This window comes from Hyperolius riggenbachi, chromosome 9, assembly GCF_040937935.1.
Source record: "Hyperolius riggenbachi isolate aHypRig1 chromosome 9, aHypRig1.pri, whole genome shotgun sequence".
NCBI classification, from domain to species: Eukaryota; Metazoa; Chordata; class Amphibia; order Anura; family Hyperoliidae; genus Hyperolius; species Hyperolius riggenbachi.
The window spans coordinates 30,890,569-30,913,473 of record NC_090654.1 but is presented as its reverse complement, the minus strand read 5'-3'; the positions used below and the strand labels follow the sequence as shown (position 1 = coordinate 30,913,473).

The 22,905-nt window shown below is 46.0% G+C and overlaps 1 protein-coding gene across 14 annotated transcripts in view; it reads left to right on the top strand.

The window, feature by feature from the left end:
* TPM3 (tropomyosin 3) overlaps window positions 1-22,905 on the top strand; it is a 73,988-nt gene that overhangs the window by 22,908 nt on the left and 28,175 nt on the right. For 9 of the 14 annotated variants that reach the window (XM_068252333.1, XM_068252339.1, XM_068252334.1 and 6 more), the window contains 5 exons: window positions 824-957; window positions 14,482-14,599; window positions 16,546-16,616; window positions 18,083-18,158; window positions 21,685-21,747. In XM_068252333.1, coding sequence (XP_068108434.1) covers window positions 824-957; window positions 14,482-14,599; window positions 16,546-16,616; window positions 18,083-18,158; window positions 21,685-21,747 — 462 coding nt within the window. Of the gene's footprint in view, window positions 1-823; window positions 958-14,481; window positions 14,600-16,545; window positions 16,617-18,082; window positions 18,159-18,479; window positions 18,556-21,684; window positions 21,748-22,905 lie in introns of all 14 variants that reach the window. The other 5 variants (XM_068252330.1, XM_068252338.1, XM_068252336.1 and 2 more) reach the window with 1 other exon arrangement.

Below are 22,905 nucleotides of genomic sequence, written 5' to 3'. Positions count from 1 at the left end.
CGAGTGGTGCCCCTAGTAAGAGAAGAAAAAAGTTTAATGTACTTTACTGATTTTATTTACTAATCTACTCACCAGCACCCATTCTTACTTGAACCTTTCCCACTTAGGCCTCAATTCATAAAGTGCTGTTCGATCTAAAAAAAAAAAAACACAAATCGGCTCCGTAAAATACTGCATTCTGTATTTTAGACTTTTGTTTAATTCATAAAGATTTTCACAGATGTGGTAAAAGTTTGGTAATTTATAAAAAGGCCTTCAATTAACAAAAGCCTATTCGTTAACAGCAGAGACGTCTGGCGTCTGTGATGTTACTTACTTTTCCGTGCAGTGAAGGCATTACAATAGTAAGAGGCATCCTGACATCCCTTTTAGATGTACATGTTTGTTATACTGCCTCTACTCCCCATGAATCTATCCATTAGTGTTTAACATTTTTATTTTATTGCCACAGCTTATGAGTTACAAGAAACATTAAACTTGCCATGCTTAGGTGACTTCCCCACTAGCTCCACTGCATCTTCAAACAGGAATGTAAAGGGTTAAAGGTCTGAAGGGCTAGAGGGGAAACCTCTTTTGTTCAATTCTCTTTCCCCTACTGCCTGGGGGTTGGCAAAGCTTCACCTTCCTGAGAAGGGATCCTATATGTATCCGATCAGCGTAATTTCATCTTTTCATGCGGTAACAGCCCCCATGAATTGACCATTTCCTAAGTGCTCGGTAAAGTCAGCTGACCCTTCCTAATGCTTCCTTTTTACCATCTAGTATCGTGTAGGTGTGCTGGGCCATCGTTCCCCTCTGTAACCGCACTTTTCTTGTCTCCTAGGCTGAAGCTGAGGTGGCCTCCCTCAACCGCCGCATCCAGCTGGTAGAGGAGGAGCTGGACCGCGCCCAGGAGCGACTTTCCACCGCTTTGCAGAAACTAGAAGAGGCTGAGAAATCCGCAGATGAGAGTGAAAGGTAGGAATGGGGATGTCTCTGCCGGCTCCTCTCCTGTAAGTCTCTGTTAAAGGGCAGCTCCACCTGAAGCGATAAAGGACAACTGAAGAGGTATATGGAGGCTGCCATGTTTATTTCCTTTTAAAGAGAACCCGAGGTGGGGATCTTAGGAGTTAAATCTATACACAGAGGCTGGGTCTGGCTTTAGTGCCCAGCCTCTGTTGCTAGTTGAATCTTCCCTAAATTCCCCCCCCCCCCCCCCCCTGCGCTCTGCACTAGCCCATAAATTACAGCCGCGCTGTCGGGCTCTGTTTACCTTTCTAGTGCCACTCACATCGCTCCCCCCGCCTCCTGCAGAGCGCCGGTCCCCGCCCGCGTCCCTTCTCTCTAATCAGCGGCGAGGGAAGAGACATGGGCAGGGATCGGCGCTCTGTAGGAGGCGGGGGAGCGGCATGAGTGGCACTAGAATGGTAAACGGACCCCGCTGCGACACGCTTAGTGTCGCCAGTGCGGCTGTAATTTATGGTCTAGTGCAGAGCGCAGGGGGGATTTAGGGAAGATTTAACTAGCACCAGAGGCTGGGCACTATAGCCAGACCCAGCCTCTGTATAGATTTAACTCCTAAGATCCCCACCTCGGGTTCTCTTTAAGCAATACCAGTTGCCTGGCTGTCCTGCTGATCCTCTGCCTCTAATACTATTAGCCATAGACCCTGAACAAGCATGCAGCAGATCAGCTGCATGCTTGTTTCTGGTGTGATTCAGACACTACTGCAGCCAAACAGGCCAACAGGGCTGCCAGGCAACTGGTATTGTTTAAAAGGAAATAAACCTATTCTCACTTTGGTTGTCTTTTTTTAATACGGCTGTCATATCAGGAACATATAACAAGGTAACTCCACAAGGCACAACTGTTGCTTATTGCCTTGGTGGCACAGAGGCCATAGATGGGTCCAAGCACCTGACCAATCCCGCAGTGGCAGTTTTTTCTGTCAACTTGCATTCAGGGGCGGAACTACAAATCATGGGGCCCGCTAGCAAAACTTTGATGGTGTAAGAAACTATACGTTGGTTGCTAATGGCAAGAACACTACACCTTTGTTCCGGCACCAGCAACTCAGAGTTGCAACTCACAGGAAGTGTGAGAACTCTACTTTCATCACAGCAACAGCATAGGAGATAGAACTTCTTAGGCATCCTCAAAGTTTAGGAGTTTATTCAGTCAACAGATATACCCTCCCAATAGTCACCTCACCTTGGTGAACCTTGGGGCCCATGTTGCAAGGGTCATAAAACAAGTGTGGTCATCATTTTCACAACACTTACAAGTGTAGCTACAAAAACACCTGATCTGAAGGATAAATCCCTTCACTGGAGGAAGGGACAGTTATGGCCCATACTCACGGAATACTTTTTGTCCTGTCGCTAGCACATGGGAGCGTGTGCGCGACAGGTTCGGCGACAGCTCCTCGCCAGGTCCCTCCGCGTACACACGCGGAAGAGGGATTACTGAAGCGACGGAAGCTGTCGCCGACGTTCCTCCCCCTCGCCGGAAGCACCATAGATGATCTATTATGTTGCAGTCGCTAGTCCGCATACACACGCGGACTAGCGACAGTTGCGCCGGCAGTGACTGTTCGGGGTGCTCGCCTCATACTCACAGGCGACCTGTCACCGCAACGCACGCGCCACGTGGTTGCGGCGACATTTGAAGCCCGTGAGTATGGGCTGTGTGTGTGGCGCAGGGTAGCTGCAGGCGCAGGCCCAGCTCCCCTGTAGTAACACCCATGCTGGTATTGTTTCAGAGAATAAAGATAGCAACCTCTGTTCATCTCACTTCAGATTTCCTTTAAAATACACAATTGTTTGTGTTGAGGAACTTTTTGCTGTTTAAAACCCAAAATTGACTTTGGGAAGCAGTGCAGTGTTCTCCCCAGAATTTTTTTCCAGCCGGGTGGCATGAAAAAGTAGCCGGGTGGGAAATTAAGGTCACAATGGGTGACCTCTGCTACTAGGGTGATGTCTGCTACTACTAGGCAAAAATGGGCAGGGAGGATCATGCTAGGTGCTGCTCGCTAGGGAGAAGATTAGGTGGATCACGCTGGTTGTTACTTGGTGAGGTAATAATGCTAGGCACTGCCGATAGGGGAAGAGGATTACACTAAATGATGCTAATGGATTAAGAGGCATCTTGCACGGAGTGGTGCTGTTTTGATGGGCAATCCGATAAAGTGCTGCCAAAGCCGGATTAATACAAGAAAGGGGCTGTAGACAGGGTGACTAATTTAGGCCCAAAAACCACACATGCCCACAAACTGTTCTGTTATCTCATTCAAAAAGTCACAGAATAGTTTTGGCTGACATGGTGGTAGTAAACCCCTGTAGACATGTTTGTTGTGTGTCTATGCTAAACATCATGCACTACAAAAGAAAATAAGTGCTTGGGGGTTTCTGATGTGGCTTCTCCCCTTAAACAAATTCAAGCAGTGGTAAGCAGACATACATATACAGGAAATACAGTATATGGAGGATAGAGGGGGTTGAGTAGAAAAAGTGAATACAAACTGAAGGGAAGAGGAATAGGTGTGAGTGTCTGGAAGGGAGAAAGATTGTCTTTGAGGGACAGAGTGTGTGTGAAAAAGACTGGGAAAGGGGAAAGAAAAAAAGAGGGAGAAAGTGTGTAGACAGACAGAGAGAGGGAAATGTGTAAGAGGGAGAGTGAGAAACAGACTAATGCAGGAATGAAAATGTGTGAGTGCACAGCACACTGCACAGCACACTGCAGGAAGTCTGCAGACTGATGTCCAGGACAGCTAGATTCACAGCTATGTAACGTCTCCGGCAGAGCAGTGGGGGAAGGGAAGCAGTAGTAGCTGCCTGTAAAGTTTTCTATACCTGTTTTGGTCGCACAGAGATGGCAGCTGACAATCACCACAGGGATTCCATTGCTGGGGGACCATTATTACTGCTATAAGATAACCATCTGCCCTGCTGTTGCTCTCCCCGGCAGGAACGAGTTACACACTATTCTCTATGTGCTCTGAGCTCTAATCGGGGGAGGCTGGAGCACGTGCTGGGAAATTCCCTGCATGATAGGAAGACAGGAGGAGGAGAGCCCGTCCTCTGCACTACTCGGTCTCAGGCAGATCAGTGACTCCAGAGGGAACACAGCAAGTGCACGTTCTCTCAGCCCTTTCTCTGTGTGCTCCGACTCCTTCAAAGCTCCCGTGGTGGCTTATAATGTCAGTTCTGATACGCAGGAGCTGAGGAGGAGGGCGGAGATAGTGTTAGAGTGACAGCGGGCCAGCTCCAATGCCACAGCCACTGCACATAGTGCTGGATGAGTGTGGAGGACGGCATGCCGTAGACAGGGGGGACCTGAGACCAGCCGGGCGGGGACTGAGACCAGCCGGGCGCTCCGCCCAGTTAAAAGGCTCTGGGGAGAACACTGCAGTGTCCAGACAGAATAATGCACATAGTGAGAGACTGGGCCCAGAATATTTTTATGTTCAGCCGCTTCTCCTTGCCTTACTGGCCTTTTGCTCAGTAACCACCTACTGGAGCCACCTTCATATTGGGGACAAGTCCCAAAGCAAAGGACCCTGCTACCGTAGAATAAAGTTGGTTGGGGCGAGCATCTACAGTATGTACGGAAGCTGAAAGGGGGCACAGCAAGCAGAGGAATTGGGGTTGGGAGGAGGTATAGGGTTGATAAGGCAAACCATATCTTCCAGGAAATATTTTAGCTGGTCTTCCACGTTACGCCACCAGATATTACACCGGTAGTCTTATCAGGGGCTTGGTTTGTACTGCTGGATTCCCGCTTTTCTGGTGGGGTTGATAAAGTTAAAGGGACCCTAAACAGTGATTAAAAAAAAACAATCTAAGCTTACCTATTCTTTTCTATTACACCGCCTGAATAGGAACTCCACTAAAAACTGCAACATGCATACAAATTGACTTTACCTCCAGGTACAGGCAGGTCTTAAACTGATTGGTACTGATTGGTAAATTATGTGTTAACATGCCCCTAATTTCCATGAGAATAGCTATTTTTAGTAAAATTTAATGCAAATTACCTCATAATTTACCGCATGAGGTAAAACTTGACTAAAACCTACCAGAATTGCTAAATGTGAATACCTCCATGAGGTAATTTGTTTGAAAACCCTATCAGAACTGTGGCCAAAGTTTCCTTGGCCAGGGAGAAAAGAAACACCTTGGTATACTTGTTAGAACAGTCTTTCTCTAGCCGTCATACGGGACACTGGAGATGTGGCTCCGCCCATCCAATCAGTGGAAACCACCTGAAAGAGTAAAAAGAGTATTAATAGCCCCCACCCTCCCCTGGCTCCTCAGTTTAATTTGGTTTCCGTCCCGGAAACACCGAAGAGGAGTAGCTCCCTTAGTTTTTATTATTTTTTAGCTTCACTAGGTGGTGAGGCCAAGAGAAGACCGGGTGTTGGGTGATCGTTGTGAACGCTAAGTGGCGTCTCTTTATGCACCCGGTTTTTCTGCCGAACGCGGTGTTCGGATGTCAATCCCTCTGCCCTCCGTATGCATTTGTGCGGGCAAGGATCGTGGGACTCTCCCCCAGCTGCTTGGCATGGCAGCACTGCGCATGCAGGAAATCCCTGGGCCACAAGCGATGGTTGGGAAGCTGGCGCGGGTGGGGGGAGTCTAATATAGGAGAACTAGGCAGCATAAGAAATGGAACTGCTCCTGTTGTCCTCCCCCATGCTGGAAAGATGGGATCACAGACAAGAGGCTTCCCAGTCTGTTCCAGCAGCAGAGGTGACTGCATTGACCATACTGGAGAGATGGGATCACAGGCAAGAGGCTTCCCAGTCTTTTCCAGCAGCAGAGGTAAGTGCATTAACCAGGCTGGAAAGATGGGATCACAGGCAAGAGGCTTCCCAGTCTGTCCAGCAGCAGAGGTGAGTGCATTGACCATGCTGGAGAGATGGGATATCAGGCATGAGGCTTCCTAGTCTGTTCCAGCAGATGAGGTGTGTGCACTGATAGCGCTTTTTTGCAGGGATATACACTCATATTATGCAGTTTAGAGTGTGATTTCACCTGTGTTTTATCCTTTCCCGCTATCTATATCATAGCAAGCTGAAAGTAAAAGCGGGGGAGGTATAGGATAATGTTTGGAGAAGCCAAAAACGAAAATTTGCTATTGCAACATTAAGCTTCCCCAGTATTATAACGAGATGAGTAAGGAAAGCCCTGAGCAGTTTTAAGGATTCATTTGTTTCCTATGCTAGATGCAGAAACTAACATTTTACAGGGATGTGCACTCATATGTTTAGTATTAGAGAGTGATTTTCCCTGTATATATTTTTTTCTTTTCTCCTATCCTCTGTGTCCATGTGATCTAACTGTGAATGTTAAGCAGCAGGTGGGGCAGCAATTGGCTTCCCCAATATTAGAACATGATGATTTGTCAAACCTGCACTGAAGCGATGGTGATTGACAATTAAGGAGTAATGGAAACTTTCAAGAAATGAATCTCTGGTTAGTTTTCAGGGAGTCCCTTGTTTCGAATTTGACTTCGAATCTGTTGCGATTACGACTTTTAGTCGGTTTCGATTATAACTGTCAGTACGTTATGACTTTCAGTATGTTGCGATTATGACTTTTAGTATGTTGTGATTATGATTTTTAGTATGTTGCGATTATGACTTAGTCTCTTTCGATTATGTCTTTGTCTCTTTCGATTATGACTTCGAGTCTTTCGATTATGACTTTGAGTCTTTCGATTATGACTTTGAGTCTTTCGATTATGACTTTGAGTCTTTCGATTATGACTTTGAGTCTTTCGATTATGACTTTGAGTCTTTCGATTATGACTTTGAGTCTTTCGATTATGACTTTGAGTCTTTCGATTATGACTTTGAGTCTTTCGATTATGACTTTGAGTCTTTCGATTATGACTTTGAGTCTTTCGATTATGACTTTGAGTCTTTCGATTATGACTTTGAGTCTTTCGATTATGACTTTGAGTCTTTCGATTTTGACTTTCTGTCTTTCGAATTGGTCTGCAAACCTGTTTCGAATTGGTCTGATATACAGGCCGGCACTTTATCTATGCTGGCTGTGGAGATTGAAAATCTTGTAGAGAGGGAGAGCAGAGTTGACAATCCTGCTCTGAGGGCCAGTGCGGTTGTGTGGCAGAACTGTTCTGCATGGGAATTTACTGCCCATAAGGTTCTGTGGACCTATGCATAGTATGGTGGTGTTTTGGCAGAGTAGTGCTCCAGGGTTGTGGCCCTCCCTAGTTATGTCTTTTCAGACTACTTGTTTATCATCTCCAGTGTCCCGTATGACGGCTAGAGAATATTACAGTTAGACTTACCGGTAACTGTATTTCTAGACGTCATACGGGACACCAACCCACCTCTATTCCTGTCGCACTCTCTTACGGCTATTGGATTGGGGGTTTATGGGTTACACTTCTTTTGAGGTGTCTTATTTCCTCTCCTCTTCTCTGTGTTTTAGTTGGAAGTTACTTGCATTACACTGAGGAGCCAGGGGAGGGTGGGGGCTATTAATACTCTTTTTACTCTTTCAGGTGGTTTCCACTGATTGGATGGGCGGAGCCACATCTCCAGTGTCCCGTATGACGTCTAGAAATACAGTTACCGGTAAGTCTAACTGTAATATTCTCAACCTTTTTACCCTGGAGGAACCCTGCAAATAACTTTGGGATCTCGAGGAACCCCTGCATTTATTTTGCAGGAGGCACGGTCTTTAAAAGTATGTGTAGCGGTTTATTTCACTACTCCCTATTACACTGCCACTCATTATACTGTCTCCTGAGCCCCCAATTTAGTGCTTCTTGTTACACTACTACCTATTATAGTGTGCTCTATTATACTTCCCCCACAATGGGGGGGGGAAATGCCAAGGAACCCCTGCAGAGTCCTCAAGGAACCCTGGTTGAGAAAGAATGTAGTCTGGTAGCAATGGCATACTCTAGGCCAGGGGTTCTCAAACTGGGTGCCGCGGCACTCAGGTGCGCCTTGGCGTTCATCCCCATCCTTTTGGAGGTGCTGCTGAATAAGGTTCATAACAGCATTTCAGTAGTTATTTTTGCTGAGGGGTGCTTTGAAAAAAATTCAGAGCCATCAAGGGCGCCCTCACTCAAAGAAGTTTGAGAACCACTGCTCTAGGCTGAGGACGACAGGGAGCCCAACACGTTTAAGGATTTAGTATCTTGGAGCCAGTAAGTCTAATGACATCCAATCAGTAATTATTCAATATTTCAGTTGTAATCACATCTGTAAATGCTGTAGTTTTAAGTCAATAGATTTTTATTTCAAAGAGACAAAAAAAACATACAAACATGTGCATATGAAATAGTACAGAGAGCCAAAATGTTTTATACATAACCTCAATCGTTGCAAATACCTTAAACAATTACAATCAGTCATAGTTGCGGATTTTGAAAGATAGCTGGGTCCCCAGCAATAAACTTGCTTTGGCGAAGTGCATTTTTGATTCAGATTCACCATCGATCCAAAAATTCTGCCAAAAGCAATCGAGTGGGTCCCAGGCGTAAGCTATAGTTAAAGTGAAACTGATCTCTTGCATGGGACAAAAGGAAAACCCTGAGAAATGCACCCTGTATGTATTTAGCGAGTTTAGCCATCGCAAGATGTAATTTGATCCCTCCCCAAGTCAGCTGACTGCCACGGCAGATAAGCTCATTTGAAAGCACAGGATGTTAATATGTCTGCTTCCATGATAGCAGGAAGTAGACTCACTGCAGTTTTATTGCAGAAGTTCTATAAACTGTAACCTTTTTTTTTTTCTTTAAAGGTCCTTATGCTGTTGCAAATCTTTTAGAGCAGAGAGGAAGTTCTGAGTTTGGGTCTGCTTTAACCTGAGCATCATTTTATGCAAACAGCACTTCTTCCTTAGGAAGTCACCTTGGTGTGTCTGCTGTGTTGGGATCAGGAGACCCCCAGTGGGTGCGATGAGCATTGCAGGCCCCCTGAAGATGGCTGGCCATGTGCTGCCAATATGTGTGTGTGGCTGGCCTATTTATAGATAGTTAGGAATCTGGCATGGAAACAAGCTTTAGAAATCCTGAACACAATTGATTAATTCAGGGACCTTTTATACCAAAAATCATTGAGGACCAGAGTGGTGTGTTAGAATTTCTCACAGCAGCAGATATGGGTACCCTTTACCCAGCTTCCTGTTCTCAATCCCCTATTTGAGTGACAGCTCTGTTTGGTTGCTGTGGCTACCCTCCCTTTCCCCCAATGTGACGTTTCTTCCCCCCCCCCCCCACTATGCTACACCAGGAACAATGAGGGGCAGGCCCCCCCCCCCCCCTCCACTTAGCATCCAGCCTTGACTCCTCCCTCCGTTTGTAGCCAGGATGTGGCTGATCGGCCAGTGTTTCCTGTTTGTCAGGAAACTGTTAACAGGATCTGGTGACTGTGCTTTTTATCAGTGATCAGGGCAGGGCAGGTGCTGTTTGATGGGGATCTTTGTCTGGAGAGGAGGAAAAATCGTGTCCTATGCTGGGGTTTAAGTGGACCCTACCTGTGGGAAAACACTGCAGCCTTTCCTTGCTACGTGATAAGTGGCATCAGAAATCAAAGTTGTATATATTACTGTTGTTAGATTTCCTCTTCAGTACAATACCTGGCACTCCAACCCCAGAACTGAAACCACTGCCTCTCTAATAGAGCTGGCTGAGGCTCCCCCCAATGCATTATGGGAAGTTTGTTGATATATGTTAACACTAGTCATTTTTAGTATGACTGAGATTAAACACTGCAGTCTGGTTATGCCATTTACCACACTGTTTAAAAAAGACCTGAACTCTTGCACAGGACAGAAGAAAACCATAGAAACGTGCACCCGTTATGTATTTAGAGAGTTTAGCCCTGTGGTTCTCAACCTTTTCAGCACATGTACCCCTTTGCGGGTCATCCCTAAACAAATGTACCAAATACTAATGCAGGTATCCATGGTTAACAAATGAGATAGGCAGGGACCTTTTATACCAAAAATCATTGAGGACCAGAGTGGTGTGTTAGAATTTCTCACAGCAGCAGATATGGGTACCCTTTACCCAGCTTCCTGTTCTCAATCCCCTATTTGAGTGACAGCTCTGTTTGGTTGCTGTGGCTACCCTCCCTTTCCCCCAATGTGACGTTTCTTCCCCCCCCCCCCCACTATGCTACACCAGGAACAATGACTATGCTATAAGCAGAGTTGCGCACAGAAGCGCCAGCCCTGCATTCTCTCATCTCGCCCCACCTGGCTACTTTTTCATGCTACCCATCTGAAAAAAAATCTCTGGGGGAGCGCTACCTATAATCAGGTAAAACATTCCAAGGGTGTCTATACTTGGAGGATGGAGGGGAGGGCTCCAGCTACCTAAACTGAGAGGGGCTCTCTGGCTGCCTATACATATGCCTGATTATTTTAGTGCAACACATTTCGCCGCTTTTAAACTCTCTATAAAGGAGCCTATACACCAAACTATGTATGAGCAGATCGACCCAGAGACAGCTCTCTCTGATCGGAGAAAAATCTGTAGGCTGCCCATTCACAATGAAATCCTCACCTCCCCAATGTAAAATGCCCCCCCCCCCCCCCCGCCTGTGTGTCCGCTGCTGGCTCCGGGCTCAATCCATACAACCCCCCCCCAAGTGGTTGCCAGAGTACATGTGTGTGATGTCGCGTACACCCACTTTACCCCCAGCAACCACGTGGGGTGTATGGATGGATGGGGAGGGGCATTTTACATTGGGGAGGACAGCGTCGGGGGTTTCATCGATCGTCCCGATATCATGCACCTGATCGAGCATGTTGGCCCTACATCATGTTTGATCATTACACACCAATTTTGGCCTGAAATTGCTTGCATCACCAATGGGGAAAGCTCTTGGCAGCACCAATTGTCGTCTGATTACCTTTCTGTTTTTTTTTTTTTTTTTTTTTTTTTTTTGTGGTATGGCCACCTTAAAATCCAGAAATAATCAGACCGCCAAGTTGGTTAATGACCTGGCTTGTTTTGGTCAAGAAATTGTATTTCTTGTTGTTGTAAAAAAAAAGAGAGAGGAATACTCTTCATAATTAGTGGAAATGGTAAACCATGAGGAAAGCGGTGGGTGCTGGTTTCCTGAGCTGCCTGGCGGTGGCTGAACAGCGGTTTACGATTAACTCCTGCGTGTAGCAGCTTCTCCTCAGCGGTGACGGGCTTCCTGTGAGCTCAGAGGGGGCACGTGGGAAGGTGTGGAGCCTGGCCTCGTTTTATTCCTGCTTAGCAGGCTTGTCAGGACCCCATTCACCCTCCTCATCCCCCCGTCACAGCTGAGTGAGGCAGATAAGAGGGACCCTGGGATCTGCACAATGATTTTTAGCCTCCGCTTGCTGCTTTGAAGCCGGAATACCCCTTAATCCGCTGTCAGTAGCTGCAGGGAAACTGGTTTTGAAACAGGCTTATGTCATCCTCCATGTCTGCGCTCTGCATTGCTGCCAAACCAGTTGCGACACATCCGAACTTGTTGAGGTTTAAGTGGCGGGTTTAACTCTGCATCTGTGATCAGTTGTTTGTTTTTATTTTTCCACTACATACTTGCAGAAAATGCTGTTTTTGTATTTTTACAGAGCAGCAAAGGACCTAGGATCACTACGTGCCTGCGGACGCGTCTGCTATGCCAGTTTCCCCAGTGCAGCATTTCAGGGTTAAAGTAAAGTTAAAGCGGTGTAAAGAACTTTAATACTCTCCTATGGAGAGGGAAGGGTCTGGCTCCCTTGGAGCAGGGGTGTCAAACTCAAAAAGTAGGCTGAAATTGAACACTGTAACCAAGTTGTGGGCCAACCTCAATGTCTAGTGGTGACCTCCCTTTCCTTATACAGTTCCCTGGTGTCTAGTGTCCTCCCCTGCCTTATACAGTTTCCTGGCGTGTAGTGGCCCCCCTCCCTTCCCTATACAGCTCCCTGGAGTCTGACTTCCACCCCCTATACAGTGCTTTTCTCCTCCTCCCCCATATGGTTTCCCTGGAGATCTAGGGCTTCTTTCCTAATACCGCTTCTTTGCATTAGGTTTGTCCCACTGTAAACCACCAAAGTGAGGAAACCACTTGCAGGCCAGATTTGGCTACAGTTTAACATGTATGCCATAGAACTCGTGCCCCCTAAAAATCCCGGAAGACAAGCGGATCATTACGGCACACACGCGAGATGCACAGTGCAGGGAGGCCCACCCATCTTTAGAAGTACTCAAGGAGGCAAGTATTTTTGAAGATTGCCGAGGTGTCCTGAAGGTGCATGGTTTAAATGGGTGACAGTGGTGGATCGAGTGCAAAGAGCGGCCCAGCTCTTTGCACTCGATCCACCACTGTCACCCATTTAAACTATGCACCTTCAGGACACCTCGGCAATCTTCAAAAATATTTGCCTCCTTGAGTACTTCTAAAGATGGGTGGGCCTCCCTGCACTGTGCATCTCGCGTGTGTGCCGTAATGATCCGCTTGTCTTCCGGGATTTTTAGGGGGCACGAGTTCTTCCAAAGGCTGCCAGAGTAAGGCTGAAGACTTATTCTTCCAAGCTGGTCAAAAAGCCTCAGCGGGACCTGGCAATGGAATGAGACGAGGAGAAGACCTATACAGAGGGAAGGCTCTGGACTCCATAGAGTCAATAACTTCTGTGAAATAGAGGGAACGGGAATACTATAAACTCCTAAGCAAATCACTGCTCATAACTCGCACCGCACACCTTGCAGACCTTGTGCCCCAAGCTGAGTACGCTCAGAGGGGCAAATTACACTTATGGTCAGGTTTAGAGAGCCTTAGCTGGCTGCAGACTGTATTATCATTTTTTAATATTACATTTGCAGAACAGACTGGTGCAGCACCCGTGTATATTTTTGGCCGTTGTATAACTATAGTGGAATTTCCCTTTCACTCCCTGTTCCTCCGTAGAGACGGGAACAATGCTGCTAGGCGGCACAATGCCACAGTGTTTTATACAAGGCAGTTTATCATTAACCCTTCCGGGCTGAGATTACTCCCGACTGCACCCATTTAATGGCCATTAGGTAAACGATTGGGGGGGGGGGGGGGGGGGTTCTGTTTTTAAGCTTCAGGCGAGGGCTACACAAGCTATTTTAAGAGCTTTGGCTTGGGTATTCTTTAAGGACCTGAGCCTTGTTTTAATGAGGCAGTTCTGTGATCACTGCGATTGGCTCACAGTAGTCATATGGTGTGGAGCCAATAAAATTGGCTCTTTACCGATAGGAGGAAGCTCGGTTGTTACATGACAGCCTAGTCTGTGGTGTGGGCGTTGAATCTATGCCACATCAGAACTATAGATTACTACCTACTGCTGTCCTAAACTGGTTAAAGGGTACCTGTAACATCCTTTTTGGGGGACCATCCAGAGGCTTCCCCAGACTCCCTACACCCTCTGAACAATCTTCCACATATATGAGAGCATGTACACAATACAGCCTGCGCAGTAGCATGGGGTCCACTTATGAACGGCTTTCCTGTCTGTGCACGAGTGGCTCCATGCTATTGCGTAAGTGTGAATCCACTGGCGCCTGTGCAGTGTGGCCACAAAGATGAGGTCCTTGCTGGCATCGGAGGGGACTCGGGGACATTTATCAAGCGTGTCTGAGACAAAATACTGGTAGGTTTTTAGAAATCCATGCAGAATTGTCTCATGCTAGTTACACACTGAGATTTTCTGGCAGATCAATTATTATATGTCCGATCTGATTTCTGATCGATTTCGGAGTGTTTCCCATTCAAATTGATCGGAAAACAATCAGAAATCGATCTGACAGAAAATCTCAGTGTACCAAGCATAAGACAACTTAAATCACTAGTGCAGATTCCTTCTTGAACTGTTGGGAATAGTTAGGAAGATCTGACAGTGCAGTGTGTGAGGGATATTGCTGTTGCTGAGGTAACCAATACATCTGTTGTATTGCATCAATGCCCAGCACTGGAAGGGTTAAGCACAAAATGGGACACCTGGCAGCAGGGGTGGAGGAGCACTTCGCAAATCATGCCTAGCCTGTACTGCTGCACTATCTGTAGAACTGCTATTAAGCACTTCTTAATCTGTGACAGTTTAGGGATGGATTTCCACTTTTCTTAACTGTAGTGCAGCTTTAGAAATCCACGTTCCGTGTTTCTTATCATGCAGAACACTCCCCCTGCTGGTTAGAACTTTTTACGAAAAAAAAAACTGTCGGTAATGCTTTGATAAATCTGTCTGAGTATCGGGAAAGCCTCTGGAGGATCCAAGGCTTCCTCCTACTGACATAAGCATGTAACGTTTGCAGGTTTACTTATAGTACTGTAGATGAAAAGATGGCCATCTGACAAATGTGTGTCCCATACCTGTAGTCGCCTTCACCCATGCAGCTCACTGATGCTAAGAATTGCCAACATTAATTGACACATTGACTTGTATAGCAATGAGGTTTTTTATATATATTTTTTGGGGGGAAAGTGCAGTTGCATGTGTTTTTGGCTTCATTGTATGGTTTATTTTTCCTCAGAGGGATGAAGGTCATTGAGAACCGAGCACTGAAAGATGAGGAGAAGATGGAGCTGCAGGAGATCCAGCTAAAGGAGGCCAAACACATAGCGGAGGAAGCAGACAGGAAGTATGAGGAGGTGAGCCACGCCCACTGAATCTCTCTCCTCAGGTTGGCAGCACAATCCTGTGGCCCTGAGGTGGTTATTGGGACGTGTATGCTAGGTGCACATGATACAATTTTCAGGCAGATTTACCTGCCAGGTCGAGCCCCCTACCCCCCCCCCCCTTTTCCGATCTGAATTTTCTATTTTGTTCCGATCGATCTTCCATAGATGGGAATGGAAATCGATCGTAAAAATTGATCGAAATTCAGATCAGACATGTTGGGGGGGGGGGAATGATCTGGCAGGTTAATCTGCCAGAAAATTGTATCGTGTGTACCTAGCAAAAGGCTGAAAATCAATGCCTTAGGCTCAACACACAACATACAATCTTGGTTGTACAGATTTACCAAATCTATGTAGTATGAGGGCCAACAGATTGAAAATACCTTGAATGATTGATTGGATAAGCTCTTATACTACATGAAAATGGTAAGGTTGAACAACCAAGATTGTATGGTGTGTTGAGCTTTAGCGGCACAAACCAGCTCTCTTATACAAGGACAAGCAGCAGAACGCAAACTCTGCTAAAAGCCAATTCCCCCTCCAATCTAGCTGTTTAAAGGACAAAAGTATTTGGAGGCTGCCCTATTTCTTTTCTAACACCAGTTGTCTGGCGTCCTGCTGATCTGTTTGGCTGCAGTAGTGTTTAAATTATGCCAGAAACAAGCATGCAGCTAATCCAGTCACTTCAGTCAGAGCACCTGATCGGCATGCTGGTTCAGGGTCTGTGGCTAAATGTATTAGAGGCAGATCAGCAGGGCTGCCAGGCAAACTGGTATTGCTTTAAATAAGTAATTTAAGGAAAGGGAGGTGCTAAAGGGGGTGTGGCCAGAAAACTAGAGGCACTGTGCCTGGATTTATGGATTGTTTGTGTTTGTTTGTTTTCAAATGTGAATACTTTCCTGCACTGTAAAATAGACCTTTGCTTGACACATTTTGGAAAGTTGCAGGAAAAAAATTATGAAAATGAATTGGATCACTTTTTGCACAGGAATCCTAGGGAAATTGAATACCAGGGAGGTTAAGCAATACCAGTTGCCTGGCTATCCAGCTGATCCTTTGCTCATAATCCTTTTAAGCCATAGACCCTGAACAAGCATTGCGCAGATCAGAGGTTTCTGACATTGTCAGATCTGGCAAGATTAGCTGAATGCTTATTTCAGGTGTAATTCAGACACTACTGCAGCCAAATACATCAGCTGGGCTGCAGCAGTACTCGCCAAGCCTCCAGGGACCTCTTGTAGCCTTCCTGCAGCTCCTAGCGAAGAGCCTACAAAGCGCCACTGGAGGCTCGATAAGTATTTTACTGCCTTCAGACACTATTCCCGCGTCCCAAATAAAGTCCCTGTTATCCCCTCAGGCATGCCGGTTAGTTGCGACTTATGCTGGGAATACACCATGCGGTTTTCCAGCAGATAGATGGTTCGATAGATCATTTCCGACGTGTCCCATCTCATGTTCCATCGTTCTACTGCTCGATTTCTCATAGAAGTGAATGGAAAAAGAACGAGCAGAAAAGAGAATCAAGCGGAAAAACCGCATGGTATATTCCCAGCATTACAGCTGCCTGAGTTCCGGTAACAGGAACTTGGCTTCGTTAGTGTATTCTCCTATACTAGATTTATGTATTGGGAACCAACCGATGGTTCAGGTAGCTGGCATGGTTATAGTTGAATTGATTGCCAAGTGTTTCCATCTGGGCAGACCTATTGCTATAGCTTAGTGCGTGTCTCCTGTGCAGTCAGTCCATAGTATGACTGCTGATATTCCACAACAGTGTGCACGGAGCCTCTGTGTTCATAAGGGTGTGAAAGGTTAATTCTGGTGTGTCCTGGAAGGAGTGGCACAGCTTCCTCTGTAGATCACTTTTCATTGATATTGCAATAGCTGATCACCACCTCTGCATGTTTTCTTTACAGGTGGCTAGAAAACTGGTCATCATTGAGGGAGATCTGGAGCGCACAGAAGAGAGGGCAGAGCTAGCAGAGTCGTGAGTAACTCTATAACTCCTCCTCCTGCCCCCAATCCCAGTGTATGCCCCTCCCTGTGTTACACAAGGCCTGGAAATGATCAGAGCTTTAGTTGTATAGAGAATGGGAGGACTGCCTCTTGTGAGCATAGTGTCTTCTCCTAGATGTCCTCATTTACAGCCAGTATACATTAGAGGAACTGAAGTAAAAGTAACTCGATAAAATTCGTGTTTGTTTTTCCTTTTTTTTTTTTTTTTCATCATTCCTTTATAAGTTAGACTGTTTGGCCATTGTAAAATCTTTCCTTAATCGATTTACATTCTGAAATTTTCCACAGGTGGTGACATCTCTAGTCCTGTCAGATGCATCACTGCTTAATGTTTAATTACGGAGTTTTTAAGGCAGTACATAATATACCTGGTCTCCCACAATGCTCTGGGAGGGGAATTCCGCATGGCTAAACAGCCTAGGCCAAACATCACAGGGAGGGTGGGTCTACATACAAATATACAGTAATATATACATATAGAAAGGCTTTCTGAAATTAACTTTAACCTCCTTGCCGGTTATCCCGAACACAGTTCGGGGTAACCTGCGTAGGAGGATTTCTCAGGCCCCGCTGGGCCGATTTGCATAATTTTTTTTTTTCCTACACGCAGCTAGCACTTTGCTAGCTGCGTGTAGTACGCGATCGCCGCCGATTCGCCGCTACCCGCCGTAAAGTGCAGCGCTGCCTCCTTGCTGGATTTTTTTAGACCGGCAAGGAGGTTAAAGTGGCTATCCTGAATCATTTACTGCATTCTACTATACCACTACGGTGCACTTGAAGTTGATTTTTTTTTTTTTTTTTTTAACCTAGAGGGTGATGCTTCATTTGCGTTTTCACACTCCTCACAGCTCCTCAGTGAGCAGAAATGTGAGCCAGCAGCATGAGTCACTTGTTTCAGACTTTCAGATAACACTGGCAGGAAACGCAGTGAGCTGTACTCCGTAGCTCTTTAGCTGCTGTAGTATAAACGCCTAGCACATCTATACTTAGTATCCTGGAGTCCTGTATTCTGAAGGATTTTAGTTTTTGCTTTAAATACTCTGTAGGCAAGTGGATAGCCACATTATAGTCCAGTAATCCTCTAATTTCCGTTACATCCCCTGCTAAGCTTTAAACTCCTCCCCTTTGGCTTGTCATTACCGATGTTCCATTAATTGGTTGGGTAAAGTGTTGTTTTTTGATTGTCTGAATTTAGTTGAATTATGGTGAAGTCTTCAGGGGGGGGTGGCTGCAGTCCTGATTTCAGGCCTTGTTTAACCTCTCCCTCCCATTTGCATGACGTTTGAATTTGATGGTCTTGTTTTTGCCCTTCCTCTCCCCCTTGTTCTGTTCCCCCCCCCCCCCCCCCCCATGGCTTTGTGCTGTGTGTTGTGGCCGACTATCTCCTCCATCCCTGCAAAATCCTCCCCAACCTGTCTCCTGTGACCGCTAACCCAGCCGAACCCGAGAGATGGAAGAGCAGATGCGATCATTGGACCAGAACCTCAAGTGTTTGAACGCCTCAGAAGAAAAGGTACTGAACCGCTCGCTGTGTCCCTCCCCTGGGCTGCTGCTGTCTGTCCCTCCATGCCTGTCCCTTGTATCCTCTGAGGTCTGTCTTCTCATTTCCTGCTTTGTCACAACCTCCGGCCTCTTATCAGCTCTTCCTCAGAGCTTTTTGTAAACGTGGCGGTAGGGAAGTGGCGATAAAGCTGCTGAGGCTTTGAAGCACCGGCAGCGTGTCTGTTATAGGACATTGAGGAAGTGCTGCCTTCTGATGACTTCACTCTCACCTCTCTGCTCTCCTTTTATCTCTTTCTGTCTCTCCTTTTCTACACTCTCCGTCGCTCCTCAGCAAATGTGCAGAGCTGGAGGAGGAGCTGAGAAATGTCACCAACAACCTGAAGTCTCTGGAGGCTCAGGCCGAGAAGGTAAGGGAGCCACTGGGGTCTACTTGCCTCTAGTGCCAGGTGGACTTGATGCAGGCAGGACTGTGAAAAGCCAGCAAGTTTGCAGAACTTTAAAGCCCCTGGTCATGGCAGATTTATCTATGTATTTAATAAAATGTTTTAGAGCATGAATTAACCACCCCCTTAAGGACCAGAGACTGCTGGTACAATGCCGACGAATCGCCGCGCATACCGATGCACGCCGGGATCCTCCTGACATAGACTTTGCCGTCTCTGACGACAGTCACGTGAGCCGGTCAGGAGCCGCTTTCATTGGCTCCTGACCGGGTCTATCAATGTAAGCCAATGGGAGCGGCTTACATTGATAGACATGGCCAGGGGCCAATAAAATCTGCTCCTGACTGTCACATGGCTCTGCTGTCATTGAGACAGGTAGAGCCAGTGCTTTGTGGCGAGAGACGTCGAGTTTGAGCGGCGGGAAATGGCGTGTGCGCTGTGGGCAGTGATTGTCCCTGCCAGCCAGGAGCCCACCAAAACAGGGCGTAGATTTTAATCACCTCGGTCCTAAAGTGGTTAAAGTGCTGTAAAAAAATCTTGCAGTTCTAGCAATCTAAATTGGGAGGGGGAAAAGCTTGAATCTTATTTCCTCCAAAATTTACAGCTGCTTGCTCACTCTCTTCCCTCTCCAGATCAGCATAAAGCCATGCCGTCATTAGGGAGGTGTGCTTCTGCAGATAGGCAAATCACTTCCCCCTTTTATGTCCATGAGACTTGAAGAAACTATACATACATACTGTATATTCCGACGTATAAGACGACCCCTCCCCCCCCCCCCCCCCCCCCCCCAACTTTTCCAGTTGAAATATAGAGTTTGGGATATACTCGCCGTATAAGACTACCCCTCTTCGAAACATGCCTCCTCCATCCTCCTGGCTCACCCCTGTATACACCCTCTGCACCTCACATCAAAACTATAGTGTTATAAAACATAGAACTGGCATTACTAGGTGCTGCAGTCATCTGGAGGAGGGAAAAGAGATAGAGCTGTGCTTTTTAAGAACTGGCAAAGCTTGCTATAATGCCTATAGTACATTGTGCCAGGCAGAGCTCTAAATTACATACGGGTGCTGCAGTCAGGGGAAAGATCCATTTTAAAAAATCCGTGTCAAGTAAAACTTTCTGCTATCTCTGTAGCTTTTTGCGAGCAGCTGCTCGCATGAGTAGCAGAGCAGCTTCCTAGTTCTGGGTCACACTGGGTCTGTGTCAGGCGCCGGGTGTATGTTCTTGTGCCAGGCAGAAGTTTAAATGACGTACCGGGTATGCAGCCATGGTGGAAAGGTCCGTTTGCAAAATCTGTTTCAATTCAGTTTACTGCAATCCTGGATAACATCTTGCGAGCAGCCGCTCGCGTGGATAGCAGGGCAACTTCCTGGTTCGGAGGTCACCTGACTGTGACGTATGCGCTCCACTAGTCAGTATGTTCCACCTCCGGCAATCTCTTCCAGCGTGAGTGCACACGTCAGTCAGGTGACCCCCGAACCAGGAACTGCCCTGCTATCCACGCGAACGGCTGCTGGCAAGATGTTATCCGGGATTGCAGTAAACTTTGAATTGAAACAGATTTTCTTTGGTACTTTTTTTTGCTAAGAAATGTATTTTTATGCATTTTAAAGGGGATGGGAAAAAAAGCAATTTATAATTTCAGCCATTATAGTTTTAAAATAAAACCTGCTACTGTAATTCAAACTCGTGCATTATATTGTCCTGGTTATTACATTTACATTGTCCCTAGTACAATGTATTGATGACTATACTTTATTTGTAAATAAAGGGGTATTCTTTTCCATTTTGGTTTTGTCATGTACTGTATCATATATCCCCTCATGTCCAAAAATAACAGTAATACACCCTCATGTCATACATATTATGAAAAACTAAGCCCCTAGGGTTACAATGTATGTATTGTTTTGTAAATTCTGTAACTTTGATTATATATAATACAATTTTTTCTAAACCGTGTTTCTATTTTTTTTCTTTATGTTGGAAGGTGTGGTTCCCCATACAATAAAAGTCCTCCATAGTAATGCACACAGTGAAACCTGTTCTGCTAATCTTATATTTTCTTCACATAACAAATGAAAAGATGAGAAAAGCCTTTGTATTGCTATTTGCTAGTAATTCCTGGAATACACGTGGCATTTTATTTAAAGGAATACTATCGATACCGAAGTGTTCTAAAATGACAATGTACAAATAATGTCTAAGTAGCTGTGTAAACATTTTCCTACTTTTCATGTTAAATATCAGAGGAAAAAGCTGTAATTTATTGAGGGTAGGATTTAGCTATATTGGGATAAATCCATTGCAGAAGGGGTGTCTGCTTCAATGCACAGCCAGAGTTGCATATCAGACTACAGAAAGCAAATATCAAACATATCAAACTCTGAAAGCAAAAACAGTATGAAAAGCTGTGACAATTAGTTACATTTCCTCTGCTCTCTTCAGACACGTCAGAAACAGAGCTCCCAACAGCTGCAGCTCCTGTGTCCTGTCTCTCTGTCACACACAGAGCTACACATAGAGTTAACTGATCAAGTGTGAGGGGAATTTCCCCTCTCCTCATGGCTCAATCAGCCGTCAGTTTTGGCGTCAGTAAAGTTTGAGGCAGGGAACACACTTGACTGTTTTCGTGCGCGTTTTCTGCACAGAAAAACTGAGAACTCATGTTAATTAATGAGCTAGTACACACTTACTGTGTTGTTCGCGCGCAGAAAAAAAACTGACATTCTGCATCCTGATTCTGCACATTTTGGCAGTTTTCTGTATCAATTACATCAGCTGCTGTGAAAAAACTCGCGCGTTTTCCTGCATGGAAACACACTTAGTGTGCAGAAAAAGTATGCAGAAAAACGAGCGCGGAAAACTGAAAGTCAAATGTGTTCCCTGCCTCAATGTATTTTTATAACTGTAAACAAAAGTTGCTACTAAAATGTATACACCAGTACTTAGCAGCACTTCCCAAACAATTCCTGTGTCAATTGAAAAAAATATGTGAATCGATAGTATTCCTTGAACTTTGATAGTTGTCCTTAAGTATCTCTTTCGGCCTTGGATCTTCTGGTAACTGTTGTGTCTCTGGTTATTCCACAGTATTCTCAGAAGGAAGATAAATATGAGGAAGAAATTAAGATATTGACAGACAAGCTAAAAGAGGTGAGAAGGAATGTGCATTTTTGCTTTGTGTCCCACCAGCACCCATTTAGGGAGTGTCAATCTTCAAGGACCGGCACCACACTAGAAGATGTATGCTCAATTAATTTATTCCAAAAGGCCCTTTCTCAAGGCCCTGTGAGCCTGAAACAGCGTCTGTCATTGCTGTCATGATTTTGGAATAAAGTAATTCAGCATACATTTTCTAGTGTGGTTCCGGTACTTGAAGATTGATATTGTGGTGACCACGTGGGTACTGGGGTGGGACCAAGGCACACCATACCACTGGCCTACTTTGGTGCTCCTGACTACTTTTGCTACCATTTAGGGGGAGGGGGGGGGGGGGTTGTCAGAGCATGAGATGGTTAATGGCTTCATGTTGGGCCTAGACGTGTTATTAACTGCACTTAGGGAGTAGGAGGGGTTCATAGATGCAATGCGTTTTGAAGTGCAGCTATGAACCCCTCCTGGTCCTCAAGTGCAGCTAAGGAGGTTAAAAAAAATCCAGCTTAAAGAGGATTTGTATGTAATAAAAAAAAAAAAAAAAAAAATGCTCCAGGTGGGTACTTGCCTCAAGGGGCGCCTCTGGATCCTTGCCCTGTCCTTTACCCACTGGGATCCAACGGAAAATCCGTTGATAAGCTTGGCTGGTGTGGCGCAGTAGTGCCTGCAATATTTACCCTCTGTGCTTCTGCACAGGTGCAGTAGCGGCTTTCCGCTGGGCTCTAGCGAAAATAGCCGAGCCTGATCAGGTCCACTCTACTGTGCAGTAGAGCGGACTCTTATCTCTCGGCTATGTCCACCAGAGCCCATCAGAAAGCTGATACTGCGCAATAGAGCAGACCCCGATCTGGATTGGTGATTTCTGCCAGAGCCCATCAGAAAGCTGGGTAGGTAAATATTTACATGTCCTGTTCGGGGGCTGCCAGTGCTGGATCCCAGAGGGTGAAGAGGATGAGGGGAAGCTTGTTAGGAACCAGAGGCTTCCCCTTCCAGCGATAAGTATCCCCCAGGGGCACTTTTATTTTTTTATTAGACATCTTCAACTACTTGCCGACTGCTCCATGCCAACTGGCGTGAACGCGGCGGCAGCTCTAGGACCACTCCACGCTGATTGGTGTGACTGGCCTGGAATAGGGATTGCAGGGGAGCGCACGTGCT